This window comes from Clarias gariepinus, chromosome 1 (genome assembly GCF_024256425.1).
Source record: "Clarias gariepinus isolate MV-2021 ecotype Netherlands chromosome 1, CGAR_prim_01v2, whole genome shotgun sequence".
Taxonomy (NCBI): domain Eukaryota; kingdom Metazoa; phylum Chordata; class Actinopteri; order Siluriformes; family Clariidae; genus Clarias; species Clarias gariepinus.
Window position 1 is genome coordinate 5,967,571 of NC_071100.1, and position 19,354 is coordinate 5,986,924.

The 19,354-nt window shown below is 38.4% G+C and overlaps 1 protein-coding gene across 1 annotated transcript; it reads left to right on the forward strand.

The window, feature by feature from the left end:
• The first annotated feature begins 4,991 nt into the window (after nucleotides 1-4,991).
• On the forward strand, nucleotides 4,992-7,461 carry LOC128519585 (nuclear factor 7, brain-like). The gene is made up of 6 exons (XM_053493360.1): nucleotides 4,992-5,594; nucleotides 5,683-5,778; nucleotides 5,852-6,085; nucleotides 6,181-6,319; nucleotides 6,499-6,525; nucleotides 6,627-7,461. Exons 1-6 carry the CDS (start codon nucleotides 4,995-4,997, stop codon nucleotides 7,169-7,171), a joined length of 1,641 nt encoding a protein of 546 aa, XP_053349335.1. The 5' UTR covers nucleotides 4,992-4,994; the 3' UTR covers nucleotides 7,172-7,461.
• Nucleotides 7,462-19,354: the final 11,893 nt, after the last annotated feature.

Genomic DNA, 19,354 nt, shown 5'->3' on the forward strand with positions numbered 1-19,354 from the left:
CTCTAAATAGCTCCTACAGTATCAGCGATCTAGCTTGTGCTGCAGTGTTTCCCCACCTCCTTCTCTATGTCCCTCTACCTCCACTGAGTCACCTGTACCCCTAAATCTCAGTTTTGTGAAATCACCAACCAGCCAGTGCCCTGTGCAACAGACACCTATTAGCCAGGACCTACCGACCTTTTAGGTGTGTTCGAGCTCATGCTGCGCTGCACAGACCGATCGGCGAGATTAGCCGGAAGCAGTCGAGGAGGAGCTGAAAACGGAGCCGTCAAGTCGGACACGTTGGGAATCTCGTTGCTTCCTTAAACATGGCAGATCACGTGGCGTTTGCCTACTTTATTGCAGATGAACTGGAAGCTATAGAAATACCTTTTTTGTTGGAAGAAATGCAGCAGGATGAACAACGACGGTAAGTTTATAAACAATATATGTGCATGTGTAAATCATTTCATTTTAAAGTTACTGAACAAATACTGTTTTACAAATCAAGCTCATATATAATCAAATTATGTTTTGTTTAGTGGTGTTATGTTAGGTCTTATGTTGCAGTACCAACATGCAATAATTTCAGTGAAAGTTAAAAATTGTAGACAGTAAATATAATTTAGTCTGTAAGACTTACTAGTAAAATTGTATGAAAGTGCAACAAATGCAAGGCAAGAGCTCTGAAGTGTCACCTCAAAGTGCATTTTGAAATTGTAACTGAAAATAAGAGGCAATGTATAACATTGGAAAGATGACAATAAAAGTACATACATTGCTTGGAACAGAATAAGCTTTATTTGCCATGTTTTCAAGAAGGTTTTAGTAACTGTATAATTTGCTCTTGTTGTTTTCCGATTTTCTTTGGCTCCTCCACAACAGTTCCCAAACTGGTCAACATCTTTTTTTTTTTTTTTTCAAAAAATCATCTGCGCCTCTCTTTCAGTTGACGCCATCTCTCCAGGTCCAGCCTTACAAGAGACTCAAGCACAGCTGTTCTTCATTCTGCATGCGCTTCATATGTCTCAAAAAATTGTGAGGGTTGTGAGGATCTCTTCCTCCTGGACATGCTTGTACTGGCAGAGGTCCCCGGCTGCTCGTCTACAGAAGCACCTGCTGCCTGAGCTTGAGGAAGAGAGATTGATGGAGGCCTGTTTTGAGAAGGTGGATCTTCCACACATAGAGGAGTAGAGCAGATAGTTCCAGGTGGCGCAGTTCCTATCCCAGAGGACCCAAATAGCTCATCCATTTGCTGCAGAAAAAGCACAATGTAATACGAAAGTGACTTTGTAATAAGATGCAAAATTATCTTATACAGTGCAGTCTTAGACTTACTGTGTAGTACTCCCAGGTTTGCTTTCCCTCCCCAGTTGCATGGCGGCGATCCTTAACTCTTTTGTGAGAAGTTAACATGTTGGTTAACTTTTTTCTAATTTTTTCACTTGACAAGGTGTATCCTTTTTGTGAAAAAGTAGTTTGTAGCTTTTTATAAAAAGCAGTTTTTGATAAGTTTTTGTAAGGTCCAAAAGTAGCAATGACATTTTTTGTGTGATTTCTGAAAAAAAGTTTTTTACCACTGCAAACATATGCATCTTTTTTCCAGTCTTAGGTGCCATACCTTGTGATTCAGGGGGGTCTATCTGGACAGAGGATGGGTTTCTGGCTCCTGAAGGGTTACCACCCACTACATCGGTTTTTAGGGTGGTAGTCGGTAGGTCCTGGCTAATGGGTGTCTGTTGCACAGAGCACTGGCTGGTTGGTGGTTTCACAAAACTGAGATTAGGGGGACAGGTGACTCAGTGGAGGTAGAGGGACATAGAGAAGAAGGTGGGGGAAACACTGCAGCACAAGCTAGATTGCTGATACTGTAGGAGCTGTTTAGAGAGAAAGCTGAAAATTTAGTTATCACTTATGTGTCCAGTATGTGTTTGTTCATCACAAGTGTTTACCTTGTTTTGTGTCAACGGCTGTAACTTTTGCCATGACATCAGAGAGGAACATCTGGGGAAATACTCAAAACTATCACACAGTCCTTTCTCTGGAACTTTCTTGAAGGTCTCCATTGACTGTGTCTTTCTAAACTTGTTTTGTGATTTGTTTTTGTCTTTGCGTTTAAGAATTTATAGCCATTAGAATGTGTTACAAAATTTTGCCTGTTGTTAAGATACCTGTACCACTGCTGTTGTTTTGTTGAAAAATTTAATAAAAGAACTATCACACAAATCATTGTTAACTTGTATTTATTCCAGTTCTTCCATTTACTTACCAGTTTTCATTCTTTCTGCAATTTCCTTGATACCTTAAGCGTAAAGGTTCTTCCTTAGCTGTTCTTCATATTTATTGTTATATTATTCATTTTGTTTTTTCTTGCACTTGGTAATGCATGGTCTTTATATATGCGAAGTGAGAGACCATGGGACTATACTCAAGGTGTGTGAAGCTACCGAGAAAAATCATAGATGCACAAGCACAATGTATTTGTCTTTATTATAATTTATACCAGTGTATAAAAGGGATCTAAATGTTGTATTTTTCACTGGACAATGCACACTAGCACAATGCAACACATGCAAGTGAAGCAGCAACTACAGATTTCAGCATCATTCAATGTTGACCACATTACATTAAAATCTCTGTGACATTTTAGTTATTCCATAAAAAATATTACTTAAATATGCAGCTGAATACTATAAGTGGTCTGTATGAAAAAAGTACAATAAACTTATGCACAAATCCAATATAAAGAATTTAAAGGAAAACATTTACGAAATGGCATGCACATTGATTTATTGTGCAATTATATGGATTAAGGCACGAAAGACTCGTGATCATCGTCATGTGGTGAATGTGGCCAATCATGAGAAGCTGTGACGTCATCACAGCCTGGTGCAGTCGCTCCTGAAATGCTGCGCTGGCTGAGCAAGCCGGCTGTTCTCGAAACGCTCTCGCGTTACTTTGATGCCACACGTGAACGTCACGTGGCGTCGGCGCCGGTTCAAGTCGGACAAAATTTCTAACCGGCATGCACTACTTCAAGTCAGCCGCCGATCGGTCTGCGCAGCGCCGCATGAAGTCGAACGCACCTTTTGTCTTCTCAACACGCTGTGTTCTCTTCTCGCGATATTTCCGGTTTTGCTATTTCCGGTTTTCATAGTGACAAGATCTCTTTGGTTTATCTCAACATGATTAAATCTAATACATGTTAAGTTGTTAAATTTCATGCAAATACAACATAATTTATTCATGTTTATCTTGGAAACATGAAATTATTGTGTACAAAACACATATTACATTTTAGTACATGTAACAGGTAGCCAGGTTCATTTTTTTAAATGTATTAAAATGAACTATTTAAAAGTTTAAACATTTTCTCTATGTTTATCTACATTTAGTAAAATTCATAAAGCTCCTGTTAACAAAAGTACCATAGCTGTTTTTTAACTGCTAGTGTGTTTAGATTTTTACACATTTTTTTTATGATTTATAATAATTAAATATTTGATTGATGCACAAGTCACCAAATGTATCATCTGTGAGAGAGATCTTAACACATTTTATTGAGATTATCAAGCATTATGTTTGATGATCTTTTAGTGTTTAAGGGGAGCTGTCTGAAAAGCCATGACCATGTAAAATGAACCCAAAACTGTGCATCAAAGCTTAGATTTATCCCTCTGAGGATCATTTACCAAAACAAAACATGGGCAAGCATGCTAACTTTATAGTTTCTGTATCAGTAACCTGCATGTGAAACGCTCATCTACATCAGTAAACACCTCATATCAGATCTCTGTGGTGCTGAATAACAACTGTTTTATGTTTTTATTATTAATTTCATTTTTGGTAAAATCCTTGATCATCAGTTATGAAGTAAATATTTGCTATTTAAACCCCTTAAAATGGGAGATATGTCTAGAATTAAATTATATTTTTCATATATGAACCACATTGTCATTTATTTCTGACACGTTACTAATTAAATGATCCACTTATCTTTGTGTGAGCGTGTGTATTTTGACTTTCTGTATGCATACTTTAACTGTATCTTATATAGATTTGCAACAATACACTACTGTGCAGGTATTAATGTTTGAAATTCTAGACAGACAGCAACATAGTCCAGCCCACATCTGGCCCACATCTATTCCACAATAGACGGAATCTGGACCAGATCCAGATATAGTAAAATATTGAAGTGTTTTGTTTATGATAAAAACAGAGAAATGACTCAGTAAGTGTTTTAGTGAACATTTAAAAAGGCTTATTGTATTAATGTGGACATACAAGATGTGTAATGTTTATCTGTAGTCTCTTTGGAGAACGGCTGCCATCTAGTGGCCAAAATGTGTAACTGAGTAATAAATAAATATTCTAGAATGCGGGGGGCGTGGCCTAATGATGTCACTCCGGTGAAACGAAGGTGAAGTGTGAATCCGTTATCTCATCAGGATTCATCAGGTTTCAGCAGGACACAATCTCCAGTTTGAAGTTTCTCAGTCTTTCTTCAAGGAACTAAAATCACAGAAGCTAAACTGTAAGTGAGCAGGAAAAGTCTAATATATATATATATATATATATGTGTATGTGTGTGTGTGTGTGTGTGTGTGTGTTACAGTGTGATTTTCTCTATAATACATTTTTATTAATAATTTAAAACTAATTAAAATTAGTTAATTTAACTGCTTTTGATTTAAACACACAAATGAAACCAAAGACTAAATTCTTTGTCATTTATTACAATCTGTAATCATTGATACTGTAGCGTTTTAATCATTAATACATTTCTGTAGTATGAAGGGAAATAAACACTTTAACACATGTTTGTATAGAAAAGAAATAATCAACTAGTAACTATACTTTTATAATCACATACACCATCCTTGATTATATTCCCATAAAAGCACAACACTGATTATTTTATTCCTTGTTTGTAATCAATATTATATATATGCAGTGTCAGTGTGTGTTGTAAGGATTAAAATGTGTAAAGTTTTCTAAAATCCACTCTCATCATGTCTTCTGTGTCAGTCATGGCTTCCTCCAGCAGTGTCCTGTGTGAAGATCAGCTCCAGTGCTCCATCTGTCTGGATGTGTTCACTGATCCAGTCTCTACTCCATGTGGACACAACTACTGTATGATCTGTCTCAAAGAGTTCTGGGACAGCAGTTCACACTGTCAGTGTCCAGTGTGTAAAACATCTTTTGCTAAAAGACCAGAGTTATGTGTGAATACGTTCATCTCTGGACTGGCTGCTCCATTTAAGAAGTCAGTTCAGGTGAAATCCAGCAGTGCTGCAGAAAAACCCACCCAATCTCTGGTGCTCTGTGAGATCTGCTGTGAAAAGAAATGTGCAGCTGTGAAGTCCTGCCTGATCTGTATGACCTCTTACTGCAAGACTCACCTGGAACCTCATGAGAGAGTGTCTTCATTAAAGAAACACAAACTGATGGAGCCTGTGGAGAACCTAGAGAACTACATCTGCCAGAAACATGAGAGACCCCTGGAGCTGTTCTGTAGAGACGACCAGACGTGTGTGTGTCAGTTCTGTACTGAGGGAGACCACAGAACTCACAACACTGTTCCTATAGAGGAGGAGAGTGCAGAGAAGAAGGTGAGAGACTGAAAATTATTAATGGATAGTAAAAGTTTGCAAACTAATGTAATGAACAAGGGTTGAACATCATCTATATTTTTCTCAGACTGAGATGGAAAAGACAGGAGCAGAAGTTCAGCAGATGATCCATGAGCGACTGAAGAAGATTGAAGAAATAAAACACTCTGTAGAACTCAATAATGTGAGTCTCTTCTTAATATCCTGATACAATCATATGAAATAAAATTATTTATCTTAATTTAATCACCTGTTAGAAAAACACAGAAAAGGAGAAAGCAGATGTTGTGGAGATCTTAAGTGCTCTGATGCGCTGCATTGAGATAAGACAGGCTGAGCTGCTTAAGGTGATGGAGGAGAAGCAGAAAGCAGCAGAGAGGCAGGCTGAAGAGTTCATTAAAGATCTGGAGCAGGAAATCACTGAGCTAAAGAGGAGAAACACTGAGCTGGAGCAGCTCTCACACACTGAGGATCACCTCCACCTCCTACAGGTCAGAGTCCCTCTGTTTCTCAATAGCAATGCAGCACATGACAGGACAGCAGTCCCCATGCTGAGGGATTTCTCCTCTCTCCTGCTGTACTGTAGATTTACCCGTCACTGTGCAGCCCTCCACACACCCAGGACTGGACTGATGTCACTATTAACTCTCGTCTGAGTGTGGAGACTGTAAGGAGAGCTCTGTCTCAGATCCAGGAGACTCTCAGTGAGGAAATGGAGAAGCTTGGTGAGACTAATCAGTACTACATTTGTTAAAATTCATAAACATCCTGTTAATAAAAGTACTGTACCTGCTTGTGTTTAGGTTTTATTGTTACAGCATTCATTTGTGATTTATAATAAATGTATTTAATTTTACCTCGTAAAAAGTAAGACGTCCAATATATTGTCTTATTTTCCAAACAGAACTGAAGAGAATTAAACAATATGCAGGTTTGTGAACTCTTATTGATCACATGACTAAATATATATTTCTTCACTGTTACACACTGTACAATGATAAACCTGATGTTCGCTGTGTTTCTGTCTCTCAGTGGATGTGACTCTGGATCCTGATACAGCGAATCCTTATCTCATCCTGTCTGATGATGGGAAACAAGTTACACATGGAGACAAGAAACAGAATCTCCCTGATAATCCAGAGAGGTTTGATCGTTGTGCCTGTGTGTTGGGAAAGGAGGGATTCTCCTCAGGGAGATTTTACTATGAGGTTCAGGTCAGAGGGAAGACTAAGTGGGGTTTAGGAGTGGTCAGAGAGTCCATTAACAGGAAAGGGAAGATTACAGTCAGTCCTGAAGATGAAGTCTGGTGTGTGTGGCTGAGAAATGATACTGAATATGTGGCTCTGGACTCTCCATCTGTCTCCCTCTCTTTAAAACAGGCTCCTCAGAAGGTGGGGGTGTTTGTGGATTATGAGGAGGGTCTGATCTCCTTCTATGATGTTGATGCAAAGTCTCATATCTACTCTTTCACTGGTCAGACTTTCACTGAGAAACTTTATCCAGACTTCAGCCCCTGTTGTAATGATGGAGGTAAAAATTCCGCACCACTGATTATCTGTCCTGTTAGTCAAATATAATATTAATTTTTTTGTTTGTTTATTTGTATTGTATTTAGAATTTTGTGATCATCTGTTGTACATTATCTAGTCCTGTTTATACTGTAGTGAAACAATCACAGAAACAGCAACATTAGTTACGTTTTAACTCTGTAAACTAATGAGGTGTTCAAATACGAGCAGTATTGTGGATAATCGTCTCTCATGCTCGGTCTCACTGCGTGTGCGTCACTCATATAGTCAACATCTGTGTACGCTTATACTGTTTACTATAACACTGTTACCATGTGTGTGCGCATAAAGCATTTTTTCTTCTATGAATGAGAGTCTCTGTCGGCAAACTGGTTTTTGTGTCCATGTGTGTGTGTGTGTGTGTGTGTGTGTGTGTGCGCCCATGTTCATGCGAGTGAGAGTTAAGATTCAAGAAAGGCGCTTTTTTGTCATGACAAATATAAAATATAAAGCATCAATCTCTGTAGAATACTGGTATGTGTGTGTGTGTGTGTGTGTGTGTGTGTACACACTATAAACCCTGCTAAGATGATTGTACTTAAACCATTTAAGGCAAATGATTTAACTAATTGACAGTAAAAAAAAATACATTCACCCTAAAAAATGCTGGGTTAAAAACAACCCAATCTGGGTTGTTTTTAACCCAGCTGCTGGGTAAATATTGGACAAACTACATGCTGGGTTAATTTAACCCAGCAAAATGGGTTATTTTTTTAACCCAGCAAAATGGGTTAAATATTCAACCCAAATGCTGGGTCATATTTAACTATAATGCTAGGTTAATTCTACCACATAAATTGTTATTTTCATGTTGTACAGTGAATCTGTAAAAAAAAAAAAAAAAAAAACTACCCATGTCTATTAAACAGTTAAATTACTTTGATATACTGGTTTATTACAAAAAAACTTAAGTTTTGCAAACCATACATATATGCAATAAACAACATCCTATTAAATGTTCATAGAAAAACATTAATTTTTCAAAAGCACAAGAACAGATAATCAACAACGACATCATTACTATACTATTACTCACAAGGGCAGAATGGAGTAATAACACAAATAGGCTGAGGCAGCTTCTACAGAGCAGGATCTCTCTGTGACATTAGATATCTTTTCTGCAGAACAAAACTATCCAGCCATGGTCTCATTTTAACATACAAACACTGTCTATGACTTTTCAAGTAGGCCTCGCTATTTCATATCAACATTACAGAAAGTCCTATACAGGAGCACACTGCTTTGGATAGTTAATGTCAAAAATATAAAATGCCTTGAAGCACACATCAACCTCCCCAAGTAGTGTGCATTGCTCCACAGCCTGTCCCACCAGAATGACGAATGCCTGAGAGCAGCGCTGGTCATTATCTGCCAACGTCAGGATGTAGGGGTACGGCCTTGACACTTCAGCCTGCTGGAGGTATTCCACCATGTTGGTGCCAACCTTAAAGAAATAAAAGAAAGTTAAAAATTTGTTGAATAACAAAGATTAAACTGAATAAGACTATCAATTTAATGTGTAATAGGATTTATACTAAATAAAAAATTTACAAAGGTTTAGGTATAGGTAACCTGAAACAAAAACATGGAGACAGCTACTATCAAAAATAAAATAAGCAAAATAAGCATGGCTTTTGGGATAAAGCTCATATATATATTTTTTTTAGTCAGACTAGTTGATCTTGTGGTCTGCGTTGATTTTAAGCTAATTACCGAGGAAATGCATTGTCATAGCTGGGGTCATACTGGCACATTACAATCACCCAAATATTAATACTTCCATCTAGTAGTTATCTGTACAGCTTACTTAATTTAGCCTGAGTCACAAGCAACTTTGGTTAAAGAGGACTACCTGGTTAGCTTACATGCAGCAGTCATACTTGCATACTTGCCAAAGGGGGAAAGGTGTAAAATATTGTTATAACTCGGGAGAAACGCGAGCGAATTTTGACCGCGGAGTAAATTACTTGCTAGTGAAAAACGGGAGGGTTAGCAGGTGTGTATATTTGTGAGAGGGTCAGTGTTTTCTAAAACCCCAGCATTTTATTCTCTCAAGCAGTGAGATTAATAAAGTTCTAATGTTAATGTGTTTGCTAACGCTACCGACCTAACTAAATGCTAGCGTCATGCTAAGACTACAGTTACAGTTTCGTCACCCTGCAAACATTCTACAAAAAAAAGACAAAAAAGCTCAGACATCTTATCCGTTTCTTTCACAAATGGGTGGGGGTTCTTTGGCTAACTATAGCAGCTATTGTCAGCTAAATTATCTTACCTCAGACCAGCCTGAAAGTTTGAGTGTATCCTTAACACAGTAACAGTAATAAATCTTACATAGAGTAATAATTTTTCAGTCATATGTGACTTAGGTGAGTGAACATGTGAATACAGACCTTGTATTTAACGTCATTTTCCCTAAAATGAACCGTCATCAGCGGTGTGGGAGCTCAAGAGAGACACGAAGCTCTGACTGACAGCCGCTGAATACACCGGTGAACTTTGGGGGAGGAGCCAAGCAAACTTCAACCCAGCAGCTGGGTTACACAAAAACTACCCAACTCTCTGTAAATAACCCAGAAAAATGACCCAACAGAGGCAACCCAGCGCTTGGGTAGAAAAACAACCCAGCGTTTTTTAGTGTGTTTGGTTAATTAGAGTCAACTTAAATGTAAAACAGTCAAAATGCAATATTTAAACTCATACACACTTAATTTATTTATTTTTGGCTAAGTAGAGTCAACTTAAATACAAAATACTCAGAACTTAATATTTTACTTCAAATACACTTAATATCATATTTGTACTAAAATAATTGGGATAGGAAAATTCCAGATCAGTTTGCATTTTCTTTTGTCAATGAACACACAATGCAGCTTTTATTTTTATTTTATTAAAACACAGTGCAGGGTCACCGCCCTATAAAATTAGTAGCTCACTTTGATCCGAGTTTTACCAAGTTCCTGAATGAAGATAAAAGTGTTTATCATGGACTTTGGGTACTCCAAGTGGATTGCATAGGTAAAGTCAATCAAGAGACACATAGCTTGAGGCAGGTTGGTGAGTGAATCCATTACAAGGCTGCCCTCTAGGATGATCCTCACTCTTGTGGGCTTCAGTTGTGGTGATGTAGGGCTTGTGGCTCTGTTGTTCTCATAGCAGAGAATTCCCACTGGAATATCCAAGGATTCTCCATCATTAAGATTCTTCATTGTGTGACAGACAAGACAATAAAGAAGAAATTCTGGTAAACTGCAATCTGTCAATATATGACTATATGATCTTATGTCTTTTAGTTTGCTTTTTATAATTCACTGTAGTTTTTCTGTTGTAATGTTGTGTAAAACAGGCATTTTGAATTTTTCCATAATTTATGCAGTAATGTATTACCTCTTGATAACAGGAAAGGCACATTATCAGACAAATCAAGTTAAAATCAACTTAAATTTAAAGCATACAGTAAAATGGCAATGATACGTAAAATATTAAGTAACTAACAATAATAATTAAAATAAAATTACTCACAGAGCTGCTCTTAAAGATCATAAATGCATCATTGCCAAAAATGACTTGAAGTCCCCTCAGGACAAAACATCTAATACTAATGATTTCCATCAAGTACACCAAAAAATTATTCTTTAAGATTTTTTATAACAAATGAAAAATACAAAACAAGTCACATTTTTGCATACAGGAAAAGTTACTCATAACACAAATGAACCTTTTTTTAACTTGTTGTACAATTATGTATTTTATGTAAGACAAGAAAAAAAAGACATTTTCAGAGGAAACATCCACAAGACTGGCTTTCTGTGAAGAGGGCTGGGGGGTGTTGGACTATCTGGCTAATTTTAAGGATTATTTTCAAAGTTAAATCAGTTGTTTAATTCTATAAATTACATTAGCTTCATGGTTTAAAAAAGTTCAATAAAAAGTACATTTATTTAAACTACTGTTGCTAACAGTTTTTGTATTAAAACCAACCTCAAATTTACACATTCAGATGTGCACAGATTTCTAACTAGAAAAGTGTAAACTGTTTTTACAGTTTTTCTCGATTGGTTTGGCTCATTTCTTGAAACCGAGATGACATTCTCAAAACCATAAGGTCATTTGGCCAAACAGTCTTACAGTTCTGCTCAACATTATAGCTTACTAGCAAAATCAAATATCTTTCTCCAAACTTTTCATCCATGCTTCAAAAGCAGATTCCTTTCCCATATAAAAGGTCAGTACAGTCAAAATAGCACAAATCCTTCTCAATTGCCTTGGCAAACGTGCATTCATTTAGTGCTTTTGTCAAAATAACCTGGATGGTTTAGCACAACACCATGGATCCCCTGCAAAAGCTCATATCTCTCTCAAAACAGTTTATCCATGTGTCAAAACTAAATATCCTTCTCATATAAATAGTCAATGCCCCCAAAATGCATTGTACCTTTGGCATTGTTTAAGCACTGCAAGTCAAAATGCTTGGACGTTTTGTCACTGAGGCACAGGTCTAGCAACAGAATACAACTATGAATAAAACAAAAAAATTTTACAGTAAAAGCAGCCTCCAATAAACCACTCATACTCAAGGACACTGTAAACATTTTTTTTGTACAAAGAAATGTTAACATTAGAGAACATACTGTGAAAAGAAAACGTATACAGGATTCTGTAAATGTGAACAGTCATAAACACAAACAAAAAAACAAAAAAAACAAAAAAAACTCTAGCCTACCATACTGTAAATAAAGTTTCAGAACTATAGTACAGTAATATTTTCAGTGGTCGCCATTGTCACCCTCTCTTTCCTGGCCACCATCCTCATCCTCCTGGCCATCGACGCGAGGCTCTCTGTTAGGCCATAAATTCTCATCCACATCGCAACCGATATTTTCTCTTGCGATGCAGCGAGGAAAGAAGCGGCGTGAATGTCTCAACCATCCCCTACATTGATCCCTTGTGATGTCCTCACATGCAGCATCCATTGCATGCAGCAGGGCCCTCTGGTCTTGAGCCTGATGATCATACATGTACACCCTCCACCTCCAAGCTGAAAAAAACTTCTCAATTGGATTTAGGTAAGGAGAGTAAGGTGGAAGAAACTCCATTAGCATCCAGGGATGGGTGGTGAACCAGGATCTGATGCGTGGGCCACGGTGGAAGTTCACATTATCCCACACAATGACATAATGTGGTAGCTGAGGTCCTTCTTCACCTCTCTCATTTTCCGGGATCAGATCAGTATAAAGGTGGTCCAAAAAATTGAGGAGCTTTTGTGTATTGTAGGGCCCTAAACTGGGAATGTGTGTGGCCACACCTCTTTCTGATATAGCGGCACACATTGTTATATTTGCTCCTCGCTGGCCTGGGACATCCACAGTGGCTCGGTGGCCAATGATGTTACGGCCACGCCTTCGACCTTTGGCCAGGTTGAAGCCAGCTTCATCAACGAACACTAGGATGTGAAGGGTTTCATTGCCTTCTAATGCCATTATTCTCTACAATAGAATAAAAATAAATCTAATCAGTCAAGTAGAGACAGATACTGCAAAAAGAGTACTACTGTAAAAAGAGGGAGTGAAAAACTGAAGACAATTTCTAGGCAAAATGCTCTAGTCACACAAAGCTGGATTCTGAAGGTAAAAAGGATAAAGCAAAACAAAAAAAAGTGGTAACCATGTCTTACTGTAATAGTGTTACAATGATAGACAACCTGATTGATTGTCAATTACTGTCATAAATTTATCAAATGTTCCAAGAAATTCTTTCATGGTATTATATCCTTGACTAATTTTGACAGTTGAACAGACAATTGTGCATATGATGACTTACACAATGAAACCATGCTGATATGTTTTGGAGAGAGTAACCATTTCACTGAAAAATCAACTAATCAGTTTAGATCAGCAAGATCTATTTATTTGGAAAATGTGCTAAATGTGGGCTCATTGTGCTAACTGTAGCTACTTGTACATAATCATTTGAAAAAAAGCACAGAGTCACTTGAGACATGTACTAAAGCATTTGCAATTTGATAAAACCAATGAGAAATGACATTCTGTTGTGAACAATTGCAAGGTGGTTTGGAGATTTGTCCATGTTATTTTGAGAATGTCATCTCGGTTTTAAGAAATGAGCCAAACCAATCGAGAAAAACTGTAATTTGGAGTAATTGAACATAGAAAACAACTCACCAAGTTCACCAAAAAAAAAAAAAAACTTCTTCTTTAATGCATTCAACTGTCATTTAAAATAGTCCAAACTTGTGAATAACAGAAAAGCAAATGTATTTTTTTTTAACTTCATGCTACAGATAAGTTCCAGAAAACATATTTCTTTAAAGAGAGGGTAAATTCCACAAAAGACCAGATTTACTCTGTGATATTAGGAATAAGGTGCAATTTCCTCAATATCCTCTAACAAAGAAGCCCAGACTAGTTTTGAATCTTGTGTAAAGATTGTCAATGTGTGTGAGAGTGTATTTCTTTGTCCCAGACACTTGCAGCTGAGGCCACACACACTTCAACATCAGCATAAAAGATCTAACACAAAGTTAATATTCAAAATTCTAATTCTATTATTTGATGGCTGGATGGATTGATGGCTGGATGGATTGATGAATTGATTGATGGATGGATTGATGGATTGATTGATGGATGGATTGATGGATGGATTGATGGATGGATGGATTGATGAATTGATTGATGAATGGATGGATGGATGGATGGATGGCTTGATGGATTGATGAATTGATTGATGGATGGATTGATGGATTGATTGATGGATGGATTGATGGATGGATTGATGGATGGATGGATTGATGAATTGATTGATGGATGGATGGATGGATGGATGGATGGATGGATGGATTGGTGGATGGATTGATTGATTGATTGATTGGTTGATTGATTTTAATGATCCAGAAGAAAATCTGCCCACTTCTGCCCACACTGTCGACACTCTGCAAAAACTTGGTTTTGCTTCCCTTTAGTCCTGATCTCGCTCGACTGGACTTTCACCTGTTTGGTCCCCTGAAAGCAGCCCTACAAGGACGAAGATTTACTTCTGAAGAAATTATATTATATAATATTTTAATATTAATAATATATTTTTATTTACGTCTATATATTTTTTTCTTAAAGAGTATGTAAAATAATATAGATATATTTGTTTTATATTAAAATTCTATATAAAATATATGTATTATTTAAATTTATAAAATAATTGTATAGAAGCAGTGAATAATAATTTACAATTCCCAGTAAACATGATACAATTCACCACAATGCTGAGTAAAAAAAACACTCACCATATTAAATAAAAATAGTAACTTATATAATTATAGATTATACAGTACATGTATAATTAATGCATGGCAAATTGCTGAAAACAATAATAAGTTACAAAACCGCAGTATACATAAAAGAATTAAAACATACACAGAAGCACCACATACGGATTTACATAACACTTCCTGTGATATGGGAAAATTAGAGTGCCGTAATGACCATAGTATTTGTGCACATGGGTTCCATTAGATCTCTTCAAATTGCTAAAATTAAAAATGTCCTAAAAATGGCTCTTTTAGTGACATTTATATATATGGTAGGTCCTGACCACTGCAGTCCAGGAAAGGACCAGACAAGAAGTTTTGGAGTTGATCTGACCCAATAATTTAACTGTCACAGTCCGGCCCTTGTTACAAGTTCAAGTTCAAGTAGGCATTATTGTCGCTTCAACCATATACAGTTAGTACACAGTGAAACGAAACAACGTTCCTCCAGGACCAAGGTGCTACATGCAACATAAATTTACAACATAAATTAACAAAAAAAAAATAGACTAGCTAACTGGCCTAGTTAGCTGGCTAGCAAAGACAACACAGATTGATCTAACATAAATTACAAAATAAATTAACAAAAACTTACTAACTAAGGAAGACTATCTACACGGTTTTTACAGACAACCAACAGACAACATAAAGTGCACGTGCAAATGTGCAAACAAAAGCAACAAAGTGACAGTGCGCACATAACATAACATAATAATAAGGTGTTGAGTTGATGAGTTGAGGTAGTGACAAGACGTTAAGAAGTTAGTGCAAAAGTAGTCCAGTAATGAATATTGTGCAAAAGAGCATTTACAGGTTGGTGTGTACGATAGTTTGGTGGTGTAGGTCAGTGTGTCTGCGCTTGCGTTGGATAGTCAGTCCAATCTCAATGTTTTGAGGTAGTTGAGTTAAGCTGAGTGATAATGTTTGTGTGTGTGTGTGTTTGTGTGTGCGTGCGTGTGTGTGTTTGTCCGGTCCCTTTTTTTGAGAAGAAGGATAGCTTGTGGAAAAAAGCTGTTGCACAGTCTGGATGTGTGTGCCCGAATGCTTCGGTACCTTTTTCCAGATGGCAAGAGTGTGAAGTGTGAGTGATGGGTGTGTCCGATCAGCCACAATGCTGGGGGCTTTGCCGATGCAGCGTGTGGTGTAGATGTCCTCAATAGAGGGGAGAGAGACCCTGATTATCTTCTCTGCTGTCCTCACTATCCGCTGTAGGGTCTTGCGGTTCGATATGGCACAATTCCCAAACCAGACAGTGATGCAGCTTTTCAGGATGCTCTCGATAGTTCCTCTAAGGTGGTCAGGATCGGTGGTGGAAGCTGGGCTATCTCAGTCTTCTCAGAAAGAAGAGACGCTGTTGGGCTTTCTTGTGTAGGGAGCTGGTGTTGAGGGACCAGCTGAGGTCCTTCTCTAGGTGGACACCCAGGAATTTAGTGCTTTCGACGACCTCCACAGAGGAGCCGTTGATGCTCAGCGGAGAATGGTCGCCTCATGTCCTCCTAAAGTCAACAACCATCTCCTTTGTCTTGTCAACATTCAGAGACAGGTTGTTGTCTTTACACCAGTCTGTTAGGCTCTGCACTTCCTCTCTGTATGCTGACTCGTCGTTCTTGCTAATGAGACCCACCACGGTCGTGTCATCAGCGAACTTAATAATTTGATTTAAACTGTGAGTTGCTACACAGTCGTGAGCTAGCAGTGTGAACAGCAGGGGACTGAGCACACAGCCTTGTGGGGCCCCAGTGCTCAGTGTGGTGGTGCTGGAGGTGCAGTTCCCCATCCGTACTGACTGAGGCCTTCAGGTCAGACAGTCCAGGATCCAGTTGCAGAGGGAGGTGTTCCGGCCCAACACGCTCAGCTTCCCGATCAATTGTTGGGGGATGTACAATAGCTACAGTTACAATAATCCTGTACTAATGGCGGATGGAAGTGGGTGGGGTATATTAGGCAGCAAGTGAACATGTTCTTCCTGAAGTGGATGTGTGGGAAACAGAAAGAATGGGAAAACGTAAGGATTTGTGTGACTTTGATGTGGGCCAGATTGTGATGGCTAGAGGAGTGGGTCGGAGCAACTTCAAAACTGATGGCGATGTAGGATGTTCCTGGCCTGCAATGACCACACATGGTGAGAACAATGTTAAGAATCGACCAAAAGTGGTGCAAAGAATTAAAACTGGTGAACCGACGAGAGGATCAATAGCAGCCAAAGTTCACTGTTGCACAGGCTGCTCCATTTACTCTGAGCCATTTACTCTGTACCGGTACTCGTTCAGTTTCTTATCCAGAGCGACTTACAAAAAGTGCTTTAAAGTTTACATCATTGGAAACATACTTACACTGGGTTAACTAGGTTAATAACTAAGTGTCATTAGTCCAACACGACTGGGAAGAGGTTTTTTTTTTTTTTTTTTGGGAGGAGGGGGGCGGGGGAGGGGGTTAGTTCAAGTACTGGAGAAACAGATGCGTCTTGAGTCGTCGTTTAAAGATAGTCAAAGTCTCATGTGTACGGACATCTAGAGAAAGTTCATTCCACCACCTAGGTGCCTGAACAGTAAAGAGCCTGGATGAATGCCGCCCTCGATCCCTGTGAGATGGTGGGATGAGTCGAGCAGTGCTGGAGGATCGGAGGGAACGTGGTGCATTGCGTGGTGTGATTAGAGCAGAGAGTGTTCAGGAAATGTGCAGAACATATAGCATTTTCAACATTTTCCTGAGCAGTGCTGTTATTTATACTGTACATGCTTCAAGATAATGTCTGTTGTCCCCACGCTGAAGAAGTCTACAGTTTCCTGCCTCAATTGCGAACGTCCCTCACACCCATTGTGAATAAGTGCTTTGAGAGGCTCTTCATGAGACACATCAAAACATAGCTAGCATGCTCACTTAAACCCTTTGCAGTTTGCGTATCGTCCTAACTGCTCCACAGATGATGCCACAACCTTCCATCTGGCCCTTACACACCTGCACATACATACAAAAGTTCAGCATCCAGTTTAGCATTCAGTACAATCATTCCTCAGCACCTGATTGGGACATTGAGCCTACTGGGCCTGAACACCTCCCTCTTCAACTGGATCCTGGACCTGAGTTATGTTGTCTACGTCCTGGAGAAATGTTTCATTTCACTGTGTACTGCAAAAGCTATACGTGGTTGAAATGACATTAAAAGCTTCTTGACTTTACTAATCTCTCGCTCTACTTTTGTAGTCAAAGAGGGTCCTCACCGTAAAACGGCCTCTGAAATATGCATTATATTCTCTCCTCTCATCAAAAATAACAAATTGTATATAATGTATTTTTGTCTTTTTTAGATATCTCCTCTGGGTGCTGTTGGAGGACAAAACACCAAAAGAGTCACATGAAACATACTTTCAAGGTTTTACTCAGATGCAGTAGCCAGACAAATAAACTGAAAATGAGTCAATGGAAAGAAGTGCTTTAAAGAAATGCTCACAAGAAGTTTGTTGATCGGTAAGTATGGAGTAATACCAAAAAGTTACAGTAAGTATTACAGTGGATACCTCACTTAAACCTATTCACCCTAAATGAAAGATCTGGCCAAGCTATTACTCAAAGGGATAGTAAAAATTCTGTGATTAATTTTTCACCCTTGTGTTACATACCCATAAAATATTTTTGATGAAATCCTAAATCTTTCTGAACCTCCATAGATAGCTTTGATCAAGTCACAGAAACATTGTAAGGACATTGGTTAAACAGTCCATGTAATATCATTGGTGCAACCTGAATTTCATAGAGCTATGAGAATGTGCCATTATTATGGAGCTTATTATTCTGTGTAAGTTAAAGATTCTTTTATTTATTTATTTATTTTTTACAGGGGCTGTAAGAAAAAAACAGTCTTCGACCAATGCAGCTGTCACGGAACGCCAGCAGAGGGCGCCATGCGCAGAGCTGCCATTTTGTTTTCCTTTGGGTTTTCTTTCAGTTTGAACTCTATTTCCCAATGTGCACCTCGGTCAGGTGATTGAAGCGCTCACCTGAACCGAGGCAGATAATTAAAAGTACCTGATTAGTTTCTGTTAAATAGTCTTGTCTGTAGTTTTTCCTGTTGCGTCTGTTGAGTTACCTAGTTATGAATTCTGTGTCTCTGCGTCATGCAATGTTCCTGGTCTGTGGTTTTCCCTGTTTTGCTTAAATGATGTTTAGTTTAAATGGTGTTTAGGTAAATTACTGTTTAGCTCCATATCTTCTTTAGCACCGAGTCTCACTTAGCCCCTTGACAGGTTTAGCTCTGTCTGTGTAGCTCTCTGTTTTGGTTAACTCCTTGTTTGGTTTAGCTTCGGTTACGTTTAGTTAGTTATAGATATCTCCTAGCCATGTTTGCTTCACCCTTGGTAGCTTAGCTCCTGTTCACGGTAGCCCTAGGTTATGTTTAGCTCAAGCCACATTTAGCTCATTGTGTAGCTCATGTTGTGTTCAGTGGTTTATGATGATCCACTAGCCAGGTTAGCCTTTGTGTTTAGTTCTGTTTGTCCCTTTATCTCCTAGCCTATGTAATCTCCTAGTTCCCAAGTCGCAGACCTTTAGTTTCCTGGTGTGTCTGTTTATGTTCTGTTGGTGTAAATAAAGACTCATTCCAAGTTCTCACGCTTTCCACTATGCCTAATGTCAAGTCCACACCCCAGTTCCGTAACAGCAGCAGACAATAAGAGATTCTTATGCCATCTGTTGGTTCAGTCTTGCCCCTGACTGTGGCGGTGGCCGGAAAGAGCGTTAAAGAGTCAAAGAGGCATTAACTGAGGTAAATTCAGATACAAGAAACATGGTGGCAGTTTCTTTATTACCATACCATTATTAGTGAGAAATGGTGCTTGACCATGATAAACGTTAATCAAACTTTTATTTAATTA

What these genes read in the sequence shown, in the direction of transcription:
- LOC128519585 (XM_053493360.1), top strand. Translation starts at nt 4,995, where the DNA reads ATGTCTTCTGTGTCAGTCATGGCTTCCTCCAGCAGTGTCCTGTGTGAA. An exon ending in ACTCTGTAGAACTCAATAAT is followed by an intron (nt 5,779 to 5,851) that starts GTGAGTCTCTTC and finishes ATCACCTGTTAG; the next exon opens with AAAAACACAGAAAAGGAGAA. An exon ending in TGAGGAAATGGAGAAGCTTG is followed by an intron (nt 6,320 to 6,498) that starts GTGAGACTAATC and finishes TTTTCCAAACAG; the next exon opens with AACTGAAGAGAATTAAACAA.